Source organism: Tachypleus tridentatus, chromosome 7 (genome assembly GCF_004210375.1).
Source record: "Tachypleus tridentatus isolate NWPU-2018 chromosome 7, ASM421037v1, whole genome shotgun sequence".
Taxonomy (NCBI): Eukaryota; Metazoa; Arthropoda; class Merostomata; order Xiphosura; family Limulidae; genus Tachypleus; species Tachypleus tridentatus.
The window spans coordinates 121,712,916-121,732,786 of NC_134831.1; the positions used below are offsets into that span (position 1 = coordinate 121,712,916).

Genomic DNA, 19,871 nt, shown 5'->3' on the forward strand with positions numbered 1-19,871 from the left:
TTTGCACAGTTTGCCACATCGATTTTTCCGTGGCACATGGCGGGATAAACGATTGTTCCAGACATACAAAATCAGTATCTCACCAACAAAAGGCTGAGGCGAAGACAAAAATGATGCAGATAACGACATTTATGAGTAAGAATTCAGAATATGAAACAATAAATGCATAAGTGATGTTCACGCAATTTATCATTGCTCATAATTTACCCCTGGCTGTAGCTGATCATGCAGGACATCTATTCTGAAAAATGTTCCCAGACTCTGATATAGCGAAAAGATATGGCTGTGCTAGAACCAAAACTATAGCCATTGTACAAATGTTGGGTTGTGAAGATGACAAAATGATTTCAAGCATACTTACTAACAGTGTTTACAGTTTAGTCACAGATGGATCCACAGACATGGATGACTCAAAACTGTATCCAGTGGTTTTACGATATCTGTACGGGTTCTGTCTACAATCATTACGCTCAGTCATTGAAATAGTTGGGCATTTCTGCATTAAGTATTTACAGTAATCGGTGTTCCTATATTAAAACACGTAATACATTAGGTATTTGTATTAGCAGTTGTTCCTGAATTAAAACACGTAATGCATTAGGTATTTGTACTAGCAGTTGTTCCTGTATTAAAACACGTAATACATTAGGTTTTTATTTTAGTAGTTGCTCCTATACTGAAACACGTAATACATTAGGTATTTACCTTAGTAGTTGTTCCTATATTTAAAAAAACGTAATAAATAAGTATTTACCTTAGTAGGGTTTCCTATATTAAAACCCGTAATACATTAGGTATTTATTTTAGTTGTTGTTACTGTATTAAAACACGGCATACCTAAGGTATTTATCTTAGTAGTTGTTCCTATATTAAAACACGTAATAATTAGGTGTTTACATTCGCAGTTTTTCCTATATTAGTAGTTGCCCATATACTATTTACAAATAATTTTTACTTAAATTTTAAAGTTAACCCTTGTTCATTTTATAATTTTTTGCATGCAAGTTGGGCGTCATGATAATTATAATTTATTTTCAGCTAATTGTGCTACTATATTAAGATTTAAAACACAAAAACAGACGTTTTTTTTGGCACAAAGTAAAATCTTTATTATTAGTTAGAGCCAATTAGTTTCGGAAACACAATTACCATTATTAGGGGTAGTATCTACTGGTGCATAACGGAAGATAAGAATCTTTTCTATTGGCAGGTCAAATAATAACGTGTTATATTCAGGTGAACTGAATTAACTCGAGAGGTATTATATATCAAGTAAATCTGCCAAATTGGTTTCGTTCAAGATATGATATCACAGAACGATACGAAACTATATACTGGTTGTGTTTAAGGATTAAAAGGACAAGATATGTAAACACAATGAACATAATCCCTCTCCATTGGTAAATGGGCCTGGCATGGCCAGATGGTTAAGGCGCTAGACTCGTAATCTGAGAGTAGCGCATTCGAATTCCCGTCACTCGAAACATGCTCGCCCTTTAAACCGTGGGGACGTTATAATGGTACGATCAATCCCACTATTCGTTGGTAAAAGAGTAGCCCGCTAGTTGACTGTGGGTGGTGATGACAAGCTGCCTTTGCTCTCGTCTTACACTGCTCAGTTAGCAGATAGCACTTGTGTAGCTTTGCGCGATATTCGAAAAATAAAGAAACAAACATACATATATATATTATTAAGAGAAATACAGCTCTTGTAGTAACGCCGGGTTTAAAAACCATGACATATATTCTTATAGTCTAAACAATTTACTATTTTGCTTAATATAATTATTAACACATATGTAACTTCGACAAATAAACATCTAATGTTTTTTTCAAATGTATAACTTTTGTTGCCTTTATTTTTTAGTTGTTGTTTTGCTTTTAACAAATCAAAACAGGTTTGTCTGGTTAACAAACTTGTGACCTCATTCTGTTGGTTGTTGGTCACAATGAGTAACTGCAAAGTATCAAACTGTGGTTATAAGGTTGAGTTTAAAATAATGTAATTCTTCGTAAAACGTTTCCAAGTTTTATATGAGAAAATATAAATGATAATATGTTAAAACTTTTTAGTTGTTTCCTTCCACTTCTTGGACGACGGGAGCGACATCTCTCATCTACTTCAGATATGGAGAGTGTCGAAGAAAAAAATGTTGTGTTAGCTGAAAGTGGGGATTCTTCGTTTAAAGTTCATTTATTAGGTAAGGACGAGTAAGTGTAACTAAATATCGATTTTTTTGTTGGTACAGATGTGAAATAAATAATGCATAGTTTGATATTTATCATAAATTATTTTTAATTTTAATAAACTATATTTATATATTTATTCATTTACGACGCAGCTTAACTAAGTTAAGCTCTAAAACAAAATGTAGTTTAAATTTTAAAATAAGTTGTAATTAAATTTGACAAAATTAATGCAACGAAATTTCTTATATCTTATTCAATCAGTTAGGTTTTAGCTAGCAATGAAAACCGAAGAACCAAAGCCCCGAGATTATAAACGGGCATTCTTCACTTGTATATAAACGATGACGTAATTTTAACTGGGAGTGAGAAAACCTAGTATCACACGCAAACACGTATATTTACTTATTTTAGATTTGTAGTGCAGAAGTTATAATAATAATAATAAATTAAAAAGTATATAGATGGGCTCCTAGATTAAAGCTTAAAGTTGCTAATAAATGATTTGTTTTCAAATTTCTTAGATTTTATTCAATCATTTAGATTATCGCTAGCAATGAAAACTGAAGCGCAAAAGCAATGAGATTATAAATGGGCATTCTTCACTTGTATATAAACGACAACATTATATTAACTGAGAAAACCTACTAATATCACACAGCCAGGTCTTTTGGGAGAAGTTGTCTTGCATGAAATGAATGGTAGGAGGTGACCTTATTAAAAATACAAGAGTGGATGGATAAGAAAGAATGGCCTCTAGTTTTCTTTGCACTGTATTTTAAAAAACAGTCGGGTGAGATGGTACAATTTTAATTATTCAAAAAGAAAAGCTAGGTTCCAGTTAATACAATTCTATTTTTCTATCAGTGTGATTGGAGTAAATAATGAGATTCCTCAGCATTAGTGAAGGACAACACTCTACAAGAGTTAAAAAGGGGAATTGTAATTAGCAGAAAAATAAAGTTGTGTTTTAATTGTTACATTTTCTCATTTAGAAGAATCCGATACTTTTGTGTTACCTGTACAACAGTTTTTATTAGAAACATGAAAAGGAACTATATTATAATTGCTAGTATTAAGAATAAGGCTTAAAATGGCATCTCTGGTGGGGACTAACATATTGAATGATAAAACAATCACCTATTGCTTCAAGCAAACAGATTACTCCAGGAAACTTTCTAAAATTAATATATAATTCTAAGCCTTTTTCTAGTAATAACTTGAGCTTTAACCCAAACACTTTCCACGTTTCTTCCAGCAGTAACACTTCACTCACGAGCTTTCTGATCGCTTCTTTCTTGTAAAACTCATCCTATTTTATCTTGTTATGTCCAGTCAATTTCTTTGAAAGAATAATTTCATGTTTAGTTTTGTATGTTAATTAAGTGGTTTTGATAGGAGTACACCAAGTGGTCATGCAGAACACTGGACAGGGATCTGTTTTTTGTTATTTGTTTTTACAAATGTAAAAGTTAAGTAATTTTGTTTCAGGTGCAACTCTGCTTTCCTGGAAAGTTGATGATACAGAAATTTTATTTGTCAGGTGAGGCAGAGAATACATATCTTGATGGATTTCCAAAATTAAACTTTAAATTATTTGTCAGATATTTAATCTTAAAAATATTGTCAAGAACTTCCTCATCTAGTTATTATGTACTTAGAAATGTATTTATTAAAAACTTATGAGAAAATTCTTTACTGTATAAACTTTTGTAATCATCATGTTATTTGGCTGGTCATGGTTTCAGTGATCTTTATTTAAATGGAAGGCTTTATGTATTTTAAAATAAAGTAAACTATTTAGTTGTGTAACAATAAATATCAAGTTTTTTTGGAATCATTTGTACTATAAAAACGTGGTCATAATGAAGCTAAAAGATAATTTATTTATTTTGTTTAGTGACAAGGCAGTATTTAACAATAAGAAAGCAATAAGAGGCGGGATACCATTTGTTTTTCGTAAGTAGCTCACCGTACTGAATTTTCGTATCAGTGTGAACTGTAATTAATATTATCTTCTGATCAGAACAAGCTATCTACTTAGAACAAAACTTAAAATGCACTTAGTAAGGGATTTAGCTAATCAAACGTACTTTTCTTGCTGATAAAACAATTTCTGTAATAAAACTATAATATAATGTAATAATAATAGACGTAGTAAATAACCTAATGAATCCTGTCAATAAAAGTAACAACAAAGAAATAACAGAATGTACCTTACATATGTGATATGTGTAAAAGTATGAAGCTGATAAAAACACATAACTATGTGTGTGAACTGTCGAAAGTTACAACTCTGAAAATGAAATGTTCTCATTTTTCATTGATGAATAACATTTATTCACAGTTAATTAAATGTGATATTAACTTTGAATTATGTTCTATATCTACTAGAGATGAGTTACAAAAATATTGAGGATGTACTTTTGTGTTTAAAAAAACAATTTTATGATACCAGATAAAAATTAAAGTTTTTGTACCTCCTGTTTAGAGTTGATTTCAGTTGAATCAGTTACTAGGTCAGTCGGAACTACTGAGTTAATGAAGAGCAGATTCATTTTGATATATCAATTTCAGAGTCCATATATTTTTGCTAACCATAAAAGAGTAATAAATTCAAAGTAAGTTTTCTTTGAATTGCTGTAATTCCAGAGGACTTTTTCAAATCTTAGACTGGCATAGTCTATAGGAACTCTAAAAAATCTCAGACTGGCATAGTCTGTAGCAGGGGTCGGCAATCTCTTTCTGCACAGGGGCCAGAGGCCGTGTCTGTGAGTGGATGGAGGGATACATCCATCTCTATAGCTAATAAATGAAGGTAATAACAATAATAAAACACAATGAACTATGAATAATGTCATTTTATTCAAGTAATATTCATGTCATAAAGGTCACAGCAATTAGTGCGAGACTTCATGCTGTTTGTTGCTCGAAATCAGGCCTGAGATTGAGTTACAAACTTGAATTCTTTTTTAGGACCATCACTGGCCGGGTGGATGTGATATTTCATTTGGGGGACTGAGGGCTGGACGATTTTAGCTTGCAGGCCAGATACAGCCCGCGGATTGTAGGTTGTCGACCCCTGGTCTGTAGGAACCCTAATTTTTGATGATCAACGGAAACAAAATGCTAACAGTAAAGGAAGCATGTTTATTTTTACTTAGCAGAGGAAGAACTGTTGAGAAATAATGAGTGTGTTTGGATGTTATTTTAATATATCTTACCTTTTAGTATTTTCCAAGGTAACAATGAATCCTTTAAATGCAAATCTATGATGAGCAGCCTGACACTATATTTACATTAGTTGTGAAAATCCATTACATGTTACTGTGTTTATAAAACTTTATTTGATTATTAAGAAAAGTGACGCTTTTATCCACTGTTTATCATCTAGTTATATCATAAACAAAATTATTATTCAGTTACATTATGAACAACATTATCATTCTGATATATCACCAACAAAATGTATTGTAATTTTATTGAGTTTTGTGATAGTTTGAGCCATTTATTTATCATATTGTAAATGTTTTCTGTGGATTAGTTATTTCACTATAGATTTCAAGAGATAATAATAGCAATTTTGAAGAAACAGTTTGGAGATTTATACTAATAATTTATTCATATTAATAGAGATGTCAAGTTGTTTCCTTTTTGTACATCCTTGTAGCACAGTTTGGTCCCTGGAGTGCTGGACCACAACATGGTTTTGCTAGAATTTCCCACTGGAAGCTGGAAAAAGAGCCAGAGAAGGTATGTTACTGTGGTATATAAACATATCATTTATTTGTTACTGTGGTATATAAACATATCATTTATTTGTTACTGTGGTATATAAACATATCATTTATTTGTTACTGTGGTATATAAACATATCATTTATTTGTTACTGTAGTATATAAACATATCATTTATTTGTTACTGTAGTATATAAACATATCATTTATTTGTTACTGTAGTATATAAACATATCATTTATTTGTTACTGTAGTATATAAACATATCATTTATTTGTTACTGTGGTATATAAACATATCATTTATTTGTTACTGTGGTATATAAACATATCATTTATTTGTTACTGTGGTATATAAACATATCATTTATTTGTTACTGTGGTATATAAAACATATCATTTATTTGTTACTGTAGTATATAAACATATCATTTATTTGTTACTGTAGTATATAAACATATCATTTATTTGTTACTGTGGTATATAAACATATCATTTATTTGTTACTGTAGTATATAAACATATCATTTATTTGTTGCTGTGGTATATAAACATATCATTTATTTGTTACTGTGGTATATAAACATATCATTTATTTGTTACTGTGGTATATAAACATCATTTATTTGTTACTGTGGTATATAAACATATCATTTATTTGTTACTGTGGTAGATAAACATGTCATTTATTTTCTAATACAGTATTATTTTAAACTGATCAGTTATTTTGGTATATACAGATTTATATAACACATGGTAAAGAAACTTAGTGATTTTGTCCAAGCTGCCTTTGTTTCTGTTTCATACTATGGAGGTAATACCTTCTTTGCCCATGGAAGGTATTTCTGTAATACTGCATATGGTGTAAAAATATATACAGCTGTATCCTCCAATGGTAGGTTACGTGATACCTTGAGGTCACAAATTTGTTTCTGTTTTAATGAGAACGACCAGTCACATAGATAGTGCTAGTCACTCTGGATAAATTTCATGCTATGTGTTAAATTAAAAAACAAATATTAGATTTAAACTATATAATACTTAGTGTTAAAGGAGTCAGTTTGGAGAAACATTTCTAATTTCCAGTAAAAGCAATAGCCCAAGGTACGTTGAAACACGTGCTGTTTTTATGATATTGATAAAACTTGTTCATTGCACTTGTATTGGTACAGTCACATTATTTCATTTTCATGAATTCAATTACTCAAAGCAATTTAGAGCTACGTGTAATAGGTAGTTTATAAAACCTATTATTCAGTGTAAGTATTGTTCTCAGAGTAATAGAAGGTTTTAGAGCTATGTGTAATAGGTAGTTTATAAAACCTATTATTCAGTGTAAGTATTGTTCTCAGAGTAATAGAAGGTTTTAGAGCTATGTGTAATAGGTAGTTTATAAAACCTATTATTCAGTGTAAGTATTGTTCTCAGAGTAATAGAAGGTTTTAGAGCTATGTGTAATAGGTAGTTTATAAAACCTATTATTCAGTGTAAGTATTGTTCTCAGAATAATAGAAGGTTTTAGAGCTATGTGTAATAGGTAGTTTATAAAACCTATTATTCAGTGTAAGTATTGTTCTCAGAGTAATAGAAGGTTTTAGAGCTATGTGTAATAGGTAGTTTATAAAACCTATTATTCAGTGTAAGTATTGTTCTCAGAATAATAGAAGGTTTTAGAGCTATGTGTAATAGGTAGTTTATAAAACCTATTATTCAGTGTAAGTATTGTTCTCAGAATAATAGAAGGTTTTAGAGCTATGTGTAATAGGTAGTTTATAAAACCTATTATTCAGTGTAAGTATTGTTCTCAGAATAATAGAAGGTTTTAGAGCTATGTGTAATAAGTTTATAAAACCTTATTATTCAGTGTAATGTATTGTTCTCTACATGTGTAGTTTATAAAACCTTCTATTATTCAGTGTAAGTATTGTTCTCAGAGTAATAGAAGGTTTTAGAGCTATGTGTAATAGGTAGTTTATAAAACCTATTATTCAGTGTAAGTATTGTTCTCAGAGTAATAGAAGGTTTTAGAGCTATGTGTAATAGGTAGTTTATAAAACCTATTATTCAGTGTAAGTATTGTTCTCAGAGTAATAGAAGGTTTTAGAGCTACGTGTAATAGGTAGTTTATAAAACCTATTATTCAGTGTAAGTATTGTTCTCAGAATAATAGAAGGTTTTAGAGCTATGTGTAATAGGTAGTTTATAAAACCTATTATTCAGTGTAAGTATTGTTCTCAAAATAATAGAAGGTTTTAGAGCTATGTGTAATAGGTAGTTTATAAAACCTATTATTCAGTGTAAGTATTGTTCTCAGAGTAATTAGTTTGATTTCAATATTTTGCTTCTTACTTTCAATGAAAGTTTCTCATTAATGAAATTCTTTGGAAACAGAAAAGTGAACTTTTGCTAATTTAACTTTTACTATCATGTAAACATTATTTATTTTTGTTTTCATGTGAAGTACATAATTTTTATGCAGTTATGACTATGTTGCTATTTTATGTTGACACGGATATTTTTCACAACAGGTGGAGAATTTTATCATCATATAAACAATAAAATCTGCATATCTTAGAAATAATATCCATAAAATTTTAAACTTTAAAATTAGGTTCTTAAAAAAAACTATCTTAGAACTCCAAAACTTTGGTGGATAACAACAGAACATTTCTTTTTATCATTTATTTGCCTCTAAGTTTCTGGATCAAATGATGCATTCAAGCTTGAATCCACGTGAGAACAACCGGATAAAAGATAAAAAGAAATGTTCTGTTGTTATCAACCAAAGTTTTGGAGTTCTAAGATAGTTTTTTTTTAAGAACTTAATTTTAAAGTTTAAAATTTTATGGATATTATTTCTAAGATACGCAGATTTTATTGTTTATATGATGATAAAATTCTCCACCTGTTGTGAAAAATATCTGTGTCAACATAAAATAGCAACATAGTTCGTTATCTATGCTCTTCTCACCTTGGCTATTGAAACCAGATTTTTAAGTTGCAAGTCCTCGTAGTACTGCTGAGCCACCAGGGTTCTTACTGAAAATACATTTAAAATTATTCCACAAGATTGCAGTCGAATATAGCATTTACACCTTAAAGTAAACCATGTAGTTTAACTTTGATATTTGCAATTTATTTTTCCATACATTTACTGAGATGAAGAAATGAAGTTCTATGGTTTGTTTTTTTCTGTTTGTAATTAAGCACAAAGTTACACAATGGGCCATCTGTGCTATCTATGCCCACCACGGGTATCGATATATATATATATACACGTGTGTGTGTACAGTGTTTTAATGAGATGATTCAAGGGGGCACCTACTTCGTTCCAGGTCATATATATATGTATATACAGTGTTTTAATGAAATGATTCAAGAGGGCTGTTCTACCCCAATTTCTGTTATGCACCTGCTTCATTCCAGATGTGAAAGTTTCACATCATTATATTTTAATTTTTAACCATTTTGTCAACTGATTCATCAAGAAGGTTCTATTCTTTTGAAGAAACACAAAGTACAAAAATTGAAATTATCCAGTCTTGATCATTTTGCTGTTTAAGTCTTTTTTAAACTCTCTTTAGTGTTTTCATTCAATACATCTAAAGCAATGCATTCACCATATCTGAAGGCAACACATTTCAAAGGTCTACCACCCTGCTAGAGAAATATAACTGTCAAAACTAATGATAACCTACTGTTCTCACCAGTAAATGTATGTAAAAAAGTTGTCTAAACACTGTTAATTTTTAGTTATACTTTTAAACACCTTACCCAGGTTCTAACTCTTCATTTTTTTAGAGAAATGTTTAAGAGATCTTAACCTGTCATCATTGGACAACCTTTCCATCCCAGATATCATCCTAGTAGCCTTTGTCTGAACCCTTTCCAATAATTCAGTGACCTTCCAAAGGCAAAGAACCCAATATTCCAAATGTTGTTTAATTTTACCTATACAAGATATTTTATCTCCCTGCTCTTGTACTAAGTATTTCTGGATATACAACTTAAAATCCTAATTGTTATGGGATTGTCAACAGCATATTGATCTGTTGGCTTAATTGACTGATCAACCACTACACGAAGATCCTTTATTTCCATAATACTGTTATTCTTGTCAAAATTTTACTTGTAATTCAAATCAGAATATCCCACATGCATTAGCTTCATGTGTTATAATTAAAAGCCATCTGCCATTTGTTTGCTCAATGTAACAAATAACCCAAGTTCTTTTGTGAAGCAACAGTGTCTTCCTCACAGCCAGCAACACTTAAGACCTCAATATCATTAGCAAATTTAAATACTTGATTGGCCATTCCTTTATCTATGTTATGGATGTAAATGAGAAAAGAATAAGGGTCCTAATACTGACCCCTGAGATACCCCATCTGTATCATTAATCCAGTTGAACCAAACTCTATTCGTAACAACAATTAATTCACTTTTTCTTTCACCCAACCATTTTCCTATCCAGTGAACTAACTTATCCCCCATAGCTATGATTATAACTTTAAGGAATTAACAAGCCTCTCATGTGGAATCTTGTCAAATGTTCTCTGGAAATGCAGGTACATCAAATTTAAATTTGTGCTCTCATCTGTTTAAACAGTAACCTTTTTAAAGAAAGTCAAAAGTTTAATAAACCAACTGTTTCCAATAGTGAAACCATGTCGCTCATCCAACAAAATTTTACACTTTGTGTGCAAAGTATTTTTCATCAGACTTTGCTTTACAACACAGCAGAGAAAATTAATTTAGTGCATCGAAATTTAACACACGTGATGTTGTTATGATCTAGAAGAATGTTAATTTATATGTTTTGTAGCTTGAATTGGAAATTAAGAACTTTAACAGAAATATTTTCTTGAAGAATTGGTCACTTTTTTCCAACATGAACCATGATTATAAACACATTTTTGTTGTGTAGGTTTAATATGAAATTTAATAAAGTGAAATTTATTTAAACCGAGTTCGATTAACATACAAGTGAAGTGTATTGAATAGAAAGAAGTAATCATTGTTTATTTAACCTTGTTAACAGAAGCAAATGGACTCATTTGCTCTGTATTATAATCACTATCTGTATGGCATAGTCTCTTACCAAATGGGGCTAAAATGTGGTTTGGTGGTTAAGCAGGCATTGTGAAGGTCAAGAAGTAGGGATTCAGATTTGTTGAAGATGACCTAAGAAGGGTCAAAATGTTGTTCTGAACTTTATTTTCATTAAAGTTTCAATATCCATACCAGCCAAATACAAAATTTTCTTGGAAAATGTACTTGTATGCAATTCCTAGAGGACTGTACTTATTTTAAGATATATAATTAATTAGTGTTATGTGGGGTAAAACTGCTTTAATGAAAACAAAGTTACAGCTGACAGCCATTATTATTTAATGGCTTATATTAATGGTGTTTATCTGAAATTACTAGACACAGACAAATAACAATCTAAAGATATGTGACACCATTTTAAATCATTAACCTATTTACATGAATAGTGCTCTTGTTTAATAACAATTATACAGGAAGAACTGAAAGAAGGAAAGCAAAAGTCTAGTGGTGATTAAGTTCCATTTAAACACCTCATTTAAGTTGTTTGGTTTAACGGGTTCTTAGGATGTGCATTTTTCTTTAGTTTCTTCTACTTTAAAATATGAAGATGTTAATGTGTTCTTTTTAATTTATCATTGATAACAACAACATTGAAAACTTATTGCTGTGTTTTTTACATTTATTGTAATACTTTAATTTTTCAACTTATTAATTATTTTAATATCCACAAGAGGTCGTTTGTACTGTTGTACGTTTTTTTTGACAGATAGCAAACATTTGCACTGTTTGTTGTTATAGGAGTAGAATAAATAAATGTTATCTATTACAAACTGTGACAAGAATCCTTCCTTGTTCTAGAGAATAAAATACAAGGCCAATTATTTTTAATGATCAGTTAGTTTACTTTTAGTATATTAAACCCAGATATCCCAATTTTATCTAACAATGCTATACTCTTTTCTTTATTAAGAATTATTTTTAACAATTAACATACCAAGCAATAAATATTCTAATTATCCATAACACTACTATATTCTTTTTGTAAACCTTACCAGTTAGTGATTGGTCATTCAGCTAGGTGTATATTAATTATTTTAAACAATTAATATACCTACCAATAAATATTCCAATTTTGAATAACAGTACTATTTGAAAACCTTATCAGTTAGTGATTGGTCACTCAGCACCTTTACTGATAATATTGGTTAAAGTTTTTTAGGAACCGGTGTACAACGGTAATGTTCAATACAAACCTAACAATACTTGTTCCTTTCAGTTTACTTACTAACTAAAATATATTTTATTATGATTTACAGCTTTTGCAGTGAAAAAGATATGGTTTCAGAACAGGCAATAGGTTTTGATCACTGGTGTCTTTGTGTACTCGAAAATTATTACACCAGTGGTAAAAATGTTGTACCTGTTCTAAAAAACATATCCTACTTACCATAAAAGCTGTAACTTGTAAAATAATAAACCTGTGAATAATATGTTTAGTATTTTCCTGATTTATATAATTAGTATCATAAAGTAATGTTTATTTTCAACAATAAAAAATTTAGTAATTTTAGCAGTCTCATGAAAATTTGTATGATAAAACTGGTCATATTTTTCAGTTTTTTACAAATTTTGTACTGTTTTATATATGTAATCATGTATAAAATATAAATTAGTTCTGAATTATTGTACCTGAAAACATCAAGTTAAATGAAGGGTACTTTTAAAATGTCTTTCATAAAAAACCTAAAAAACTGAAAATAGAAAGATTAATTAGCCTTATATGGGAATAATCAATTAGTTGAATCTAGTTAATTAATGGGTCCAACAATTAATCAGTTAGAAAATTCCACTAATTGTCCAGTTTTAAATAGACAGTAAGAATTTAAAGAACAGCTAATAGTTTTGAACCTTTGGCTGCTTGCAGTAAAGAATAGCTTGGCCAGGAGATTTATATAGTGGATAACTTTCTCATTACCAAAGTGATAACATCAAATGAGAAAACAGAAACACTTAGGCTAGAGTTTGCTTGCCAGCTAAGTTTTAAAGTACAGGACTTAGTAGAGTTTCTTCACAGTTTAGTTTATAGTACCAAGGAATAGCTATGTTATTATACTGTCATATTAATGCTGGTAGGAAACATGTAGGTTTAAGAAGTCTTGAGAGAAACTAAATAAAAACCCTGTAACCCAAGTACTTTCAGAAGATGGACCTTTCTTTTTCAGGGGCAAACTGTTGTCATAGCTAATGATAAATATGTTATGTGAAAAACTGAGAAAGTGAAAAGCAACTCTAGTACCAGGGTTTGAACCTTCTCTGGTACCTGTCCTGTTACCACTATGGATTTACATATCCACAAATGAAAATGCTTAAGTGAACAACTTGAATTTCTGTACTTTAGATTCTAGGATGTCCTCACAAGGAATGTTTTAATTTTATGATGCATACAGAAGTCAGTAGTGTCAGAACTTATAAATCAGAAGAACTGCTTGAAAAAAAAACTCCTTCAGAGGTTAAAAGATATAAATAGATGTGTAACTCAGGCTAGGGGTCACTTGTGTGGGAATGATTACTTAGCAGAATACTTTAAATGAAAGATTGTCAGATATATGCTTAGAGTAGTTTTCCTTTTGAAAAAAAATCTCTTATTCACCTGAGATTTTTGTAGAAATATTTTCAGACTTTCAACAACAACAACAACATCTGGCAAGTGAGATCCATCCACAGATAAATTACACCAAAACATTTGTTAAAACATCTTTAATGTGAGATGTTCTACTAGTCACCAAGGTATCAAATTATTGTATTTTAAAACATAAGATCATTTTTATAAAGTATGAACTAAACATTATCTCAGTTATTTATCTTTCATAATGGTATCAGTTAATGTTTGGAACCAGTAGTTCTGGTCATGTGTGTGATGGATATTTTAGTTCAATATTGTATTAAAAATAATGTGATTTGGATTAACAAAGAAGTTTGGAATCAAATATCTCGTGCATTTACCTTTCATGATTAAAACAAAACAAAACTAGATATATTATTGTAATATATCATTAAGTGATTTATACAGTTTTCCAAAATCTGTAACAGAAAATAATTGTTAAGCAGACACTAATGTCTGTTAATTTATTAATGCTTTATGTGTTGGTAAAACTTGTATCACAAGCATTTGTTCTAATTTATGAAACTAATGTTTTTAATGTTAAAGACATGATGTTAACTAACATACTTTTTATATTCAGTTCAAAAAATTAATTTCTTTCTGAGTGTATTAGAACAGAATGCCTTAAAGGACAGGTGTAGGCACAGAAAGACAAAATTACTCATTATGTTGTCATTAATGTGCCAGGTTACTTTTACAAGCAATACATAATATAAATATAAAACTTCATAAGTCATGATGTTTGAAAACATAAAGTACATAATAAAGATAAATGTGTTGAACTTGATTTACTGTCTCGTTTAATTCTAAAATAGGAAAGGCTTAAACCTTTGACTTAGGTTTACAGGATTCACCAGTTTTGTATGTTAAGAAGGATAACACTGCTATGTTTAAGATATATATTGCAACTAAACATGTATTTGATGGTTAAGTTTGTTGTGTTTTCTTCACAGTTGCCTAATGGAGATGTTCAAGCAGTGTTTACTTTGTGTGACTCAGACTCAACAAGGGCTTTGTGGGACCACAGGTATTAAGAAAAACCCACGAGGAAACTTATTAAACATTTCCTTAAATATAATACAAATAAATTTGATTTATTTTGATAGGAATATTTTTGTAATATGATGTAAGTTATATAGACAACATTTCGAGCGAGTGTAATTCGTGAGCAGCAAGTGGACATCTTTGCATTTTAAGGTATTAGACATTTTCACACACAAAAAACATTTTTTTTCACCTGTTAAGTTTTTAAATTAAATAACTGGAGTATTTAATAATAAAACCATTGTAACTTAAATTTTTAGATTCAAAGTGACTTACACAATCACGTTAATGGAGAGAAAACTAAATATGGAAGTGGATGTTAAAAATACAGGTAAGTAATTAAAAACATTATGATTATTGTAATGTAAGTCAAAAGATTAAAATTCAAAGTAGACAGGTTTAAAAATCAAATAACTGTATCATCAAGTGATGTTTCTCTATGAAAATACCATGTGTAGTTGAGTTGGGTATTAAAATATTTTAAAATTTCAAAAGCAGTGTTAATGATACTGAAGTTGGGAAAACTGAAAAAAATTACTTTGATATTTTTAATAATCTAAATTTACAACAAATATAAATTATATATTCATAAAGTAAATGTTTATTAGTTATTTTTTGTATCAGAAATAAACATTCTGTGTACCACTAGTAATAACTTTTTGTGATATGTAAACATGGCACTGTTTGCTAGCATATAGAAAGATCCTGAAATGCCACCAGACAGGGCATGTAGTTTATTGGTATACATACATATTTATATCATTATGGCTATTAAAACAAAACAATTAAGACTTCACATAAAAGAAAACATCTTGTGTTCCACTAATATGTTAGTGGTTTGTCTTATTTTGTACACAAGTATTTCAATATTGAGAAGATGTGTTTCTTGTTTGTTTTGTTCAGCATTTAAAACTTGTTTCCTAGCTTGAAACTTTAATATGACACAAATTTGATGTATAGTTTATACTGGTAAAATATCTTACATCCTCATTAATTTTTTAATATTAAACATTTTAGAATCTACATCATAGCTATCAATCCATCACTATGTTCTACCAGGAATAAATAGCTCTGTTAAGGTATCTGTAGGCTGGTTTTGAGAGGTAGAAAATTGGTAGCAAATAACAGAAAAAAATCCAAGATTACTTTTAATTGGATAAACAAGTGGTTTAATTTCTCAGGAAAATTCATTCACCCATTAACTGAATTACAGGATTAAAGTTTGAATATGTAAGTATTTTTTCAATAAAAAAAACGTTTTCTATACAGTGAATTCGTGTCTTTGTTGTTTTTTTTAATATGGACACCCAGGAGAAGCTGAACTTCCATTCACAGTGTTACTGCATACGTACTTCAATGTTCCTGATGTTACTAAGTGTGAAGTTACAGGTCTGAAAGGTATTACATATGTGGATAAGGTAGGTTAGTTATAAGTAACTGCTGTTTTGAGTTGAATGTATTTCCAATTTTTAAGTTTTCTAGTCATTCGGCAAATAAATGCATATAATAAGTAGGTTCTTCCTGATTATCATATTACCTGGTTTTCTATAAACTTTGTAAGAAGTGTACGTCAATCAGGTGCATGTACAAATATGTTGTCTCTTTTTATTCAATATCTGTTAGTATTGTGGTGGAGGAAATTCTTCTACAAACTGAAGCTTTTATTTGATCATAATACTCAAGTTTAAAACCAATGTGATTACAAAGTCTCCATTTTTATTATTTGTCATCATTTTTAGTTCTCTGAAGTATTTTTCTGAGAAAAGTTTTATTTTTAAATAAATATAGTTCTACATTATGAAATTTATAAATTAATTAATTTATAAATATTATTAAAATTAGGTAAATACTTGTATTTATGACTGTCATTAGATGGTGATTTATAAATTAAAACCATATATACTGGCTAGATATAAAAAGAACCTTTAACTTGTATCAGCTATTAGGCTCAACTATTTTTATATCTGTAATAATTTCCGAGAGTTGATTTCTAGATGATATGTTATTGAAACAGATAAATAATAAGTACAATAAAAATAAGTACAGATAAATAAGCATTTGTAATCAAATTTTAAAGTGTATCTTAAAAAACAAAAATTCCAGACTAGAAATGAAGAAAGTATTTTGGAAGATCGTGAAGTAGTTACTGTATCACAGTTTACGGACAGGTATGTTGAAAAAGATGTTTCTTCATTTCTCCTAGGAAGTACTTTATTAAAAGTGTATTTAAAATAATTATTTAGGTTGGATTTATGTTCTTTACTCTTTATCTTATTTCAATTATGCTGTTTATAAGACCAAAGGTTGCAAGCCCTAAAATGTGGTTCCCCATGTTTCAGCTATAGTTAATGGTTGCTTCTGTGATGTCAGCCTTGTGGTTACCATGTATGGATGTCAGAATTGATGGTCAGTGGTTTGTCTTCTATTAATGGGAAAGAAATATGTGTGTGTGTGTACAGTGGAACCCCTCCAATCAGGCCAGTTTGTCTCAGTCCTGAAGGTGGCTGCTTTAGAGGAGTTCCACTGTATATATATATATATACATGTATGTATGTATAGTACTCTCTACTTAGAAACTAGATACATTATTAGCAGTATTTAAATTTATTATTTGATTAGATTATTTAACAGTTGACAATGGATACTGTTTACCAGCTACTTCATCCTAATCTATCTCTTCAAAATTTGGAACAACTTATAATTTGAGATTCTAGGGCAAACAAATCTTATTGACAGATGTACAAGATCTATAGGGTGGTGAAAGACAATACTACATGTGTGTGAAATATCACCACTAACTTTGTGAGCCATAAGTTAAGTGTTATGATTACTTTTATAGATCTAAAGTCTATTTATGTTACTTAGTCTGTAAATTATTTCCATCTAAAAAGCAAAACTTTTGATCAGAGCAAACTGTGTACATCAGACCCTGGATTATTGGAGCCCACTACCTCACTTTTTATGGTCATCACTGTACCAGAATGAACTGCACGTATCTTATTTTAACCAGGTAACACTTTACCTGGCATTAATATGCAGTATTGGTTTACTAGTAAAATAGGAGCTGTATTAACAGCAAGCTGATCTTGATAGTTTAAATTGGAAAACGTTTCAAGTAGGGCTAGCTATCGTTCAAACATTGAAGTTTGTCTTCAACAGAATCTATAGATTGTAGGATCATGAAGCTAAACTTTAATTTTTTTTTTTTAGGAAGTGATATTACTTCATAGAAATAGTTCTGTAGTTTTAAATTTGGTAAACCAAATAATAAAGGTGGTTTATGTCTAAAAATAATCTGTGGTCTATCATCTTTTTATTTAAAGGTCATGAACTGTGTGTTTGTTTATCTTGTTACACAGGGTATACCAGAATACACCAAATGAACATTCCATCAGGTTTGTTGCTGGGAATAGGACAGTTAAGATGAGGAAACAAAATTTCCCAGACACAGGTTAGTCACTGAAATATACGTATGTTATTTTATCGCCTGCTTTTAATGAAAAATTTTGGTACAGAGTAATTTGTCATCAAGTTGTACGAGTGTACAAAACCCCTGATGAAACTCTAAGCGAAACATAACTTATATAAAGTCGTAGCTTATTCCTTATAAGGGATCAACCCAAATTCAATTTTGGATGGTTGAGTCTCTAACTATTTTCATGATTTATTTGTTTGTAGCTTTCAATAAGAATAATTACAAACACCTTTAGATTTTATATTAAATAAAGAAGTACATCAAAACTACAAGTTTTTCGGGAAAACTCCTTTACTTTAAGTGAAAATTAATGCATTAAGGATGGAAGTTTCCTTGTTAGTAACATGCTTAGACCATGAATCTGAAAGTTTGCAGTCCACATTCCTAAAGCTTGCCTCACGTTTTGTGGCTATGAGTTTGCCACCATTCCCACTATTCAGTCAAACAAGAGCTTGTGACGTTCATAAGATTTCTTCTCTTCATTAGTTTAAAATTAGCAATGGCTATGTAAAAATAGCTACTGTTGAGCTTTACAGGTAAAGATTCTGAAATAAATCGTTTGTAATTATTCTGATCACAGTACATTTCTTCAGGTACTCAAAAGATTAAATCTTTAATGGTTGAACAGGATTGGTGTGGAAGAATGTTAGAGTTAACATTTTTATACTAATATTGTAGAATTTATTGTTTGCTCATAGTTTAGAGTATGTTGGAAACTACTTACAAATGATGGATGTGTATATTGTCTTGAAGAGAGTTTTTAATATCTTATAGAAACAAATTATATAAAACATTTTCATATACATTAGTTTTGTGAGGCATAAAATAAGGGTAAAAAATATGTATGACTTGATAATTGTTAAAAATGTATATATTTTACAGTTATCTGGAACCCATGGAAGGAAAAGGCTAAGGCCATGAGTGATTTTGGAGATGAGGAATATTTAAACATGATTTGTGTAGAAGCAGGTTATGTATCTGATCGAGTGAAGCTTGGGTCCACCCAGACATTCCACGCATCACAAGTCCTTGAATTAATTTAAGACAGTACAGGTTAATTATCATTCATTTTTGAGAATTACTATTCTTTCCAGAAGTATCGGTTTTACTTATTTTCCCAAGAGCATTATGGTATTCTATGAAAGATGTTATTTTTAATGTTCCTGCATATAATTCAGGTTTTTTTTTAATGTACTAGTACATGTAGTAATAAATATGGCTGTTGGGAAGTGCATTAAAAACAGTTTACATTTTATCCAACGTTTCTTATTGTGTTTCAGCTTACATAACCTATGTCTGTACAATGAAACTGTGATGTCAAGTGGCTTGACTTTTAAAATGTACAGAAGTCAATATGTAGTTCTTTACCTTCAGTTGCAAGTCATCATCATATACTTTAAATTCAATGTCCGTCTTCAATATAATTATACAGTCATGTGACCAACCCCTGAAAAATAGTAGCTGAATTTACTTCCATAATTATCAGAAATGCAATAAGGTGAAGAATATTAACTAGACTTACTGGGAAAAAAACAAAAACTTTATCCTAATGTTTATGATAAAAAAAATTTCCAAACACTATTTTGGTTTTTAGTTGGTTACGATGTTTATTACTGTAATTTGTATGTAGAAGTTTCTTCCTAGAGTCCAGGAGTTCTTAAGTTGGCTTAAAATAATGTGAAAAGTAAGTTCTCACTCATTGGGATCCTATAATT

At 29.9% G+C, this 19,871-nt stretch overlaps 1 protein-coding gene across 1 annotated transcript; it reads left to right on the plus strand.

The window, feature by feature from the left end:
- The first annotated feature begins 1,935 nt into the window (after window positions 1-1,935).
- LOC143256507 (uncharacterized) lies at window positions 1,936-19,417 on the plus strand. Its single transcript, XM_076513832.1, has 10 exons — window positions 1,936-2,201; window positions 3,679-3,730; window positions 4,088-4,146; window positions 5,858-5,940; window positions 14,591-14,664; window positions 14,942-15,012; window positions 15,993-16,099; window positions 16,785-16,849; window positions 18,041-18,132; window positions 19,039-19,417. The coding sequence occupies exons 1-10, from the start codon at window positions 2,057-2,059 to the stop codon at window positions 19,197-19,199; spliced, it is 909 nt and encodes a 302-aa protein (XP_076369947.1). The 5' UTR covers window positions 1,936-2,056; the 3' UTR covers window positions 19,200-19,417.
- The last annotated feature ends 454 nt before the right edge of the window (window positions 19,418-19,871 follow it).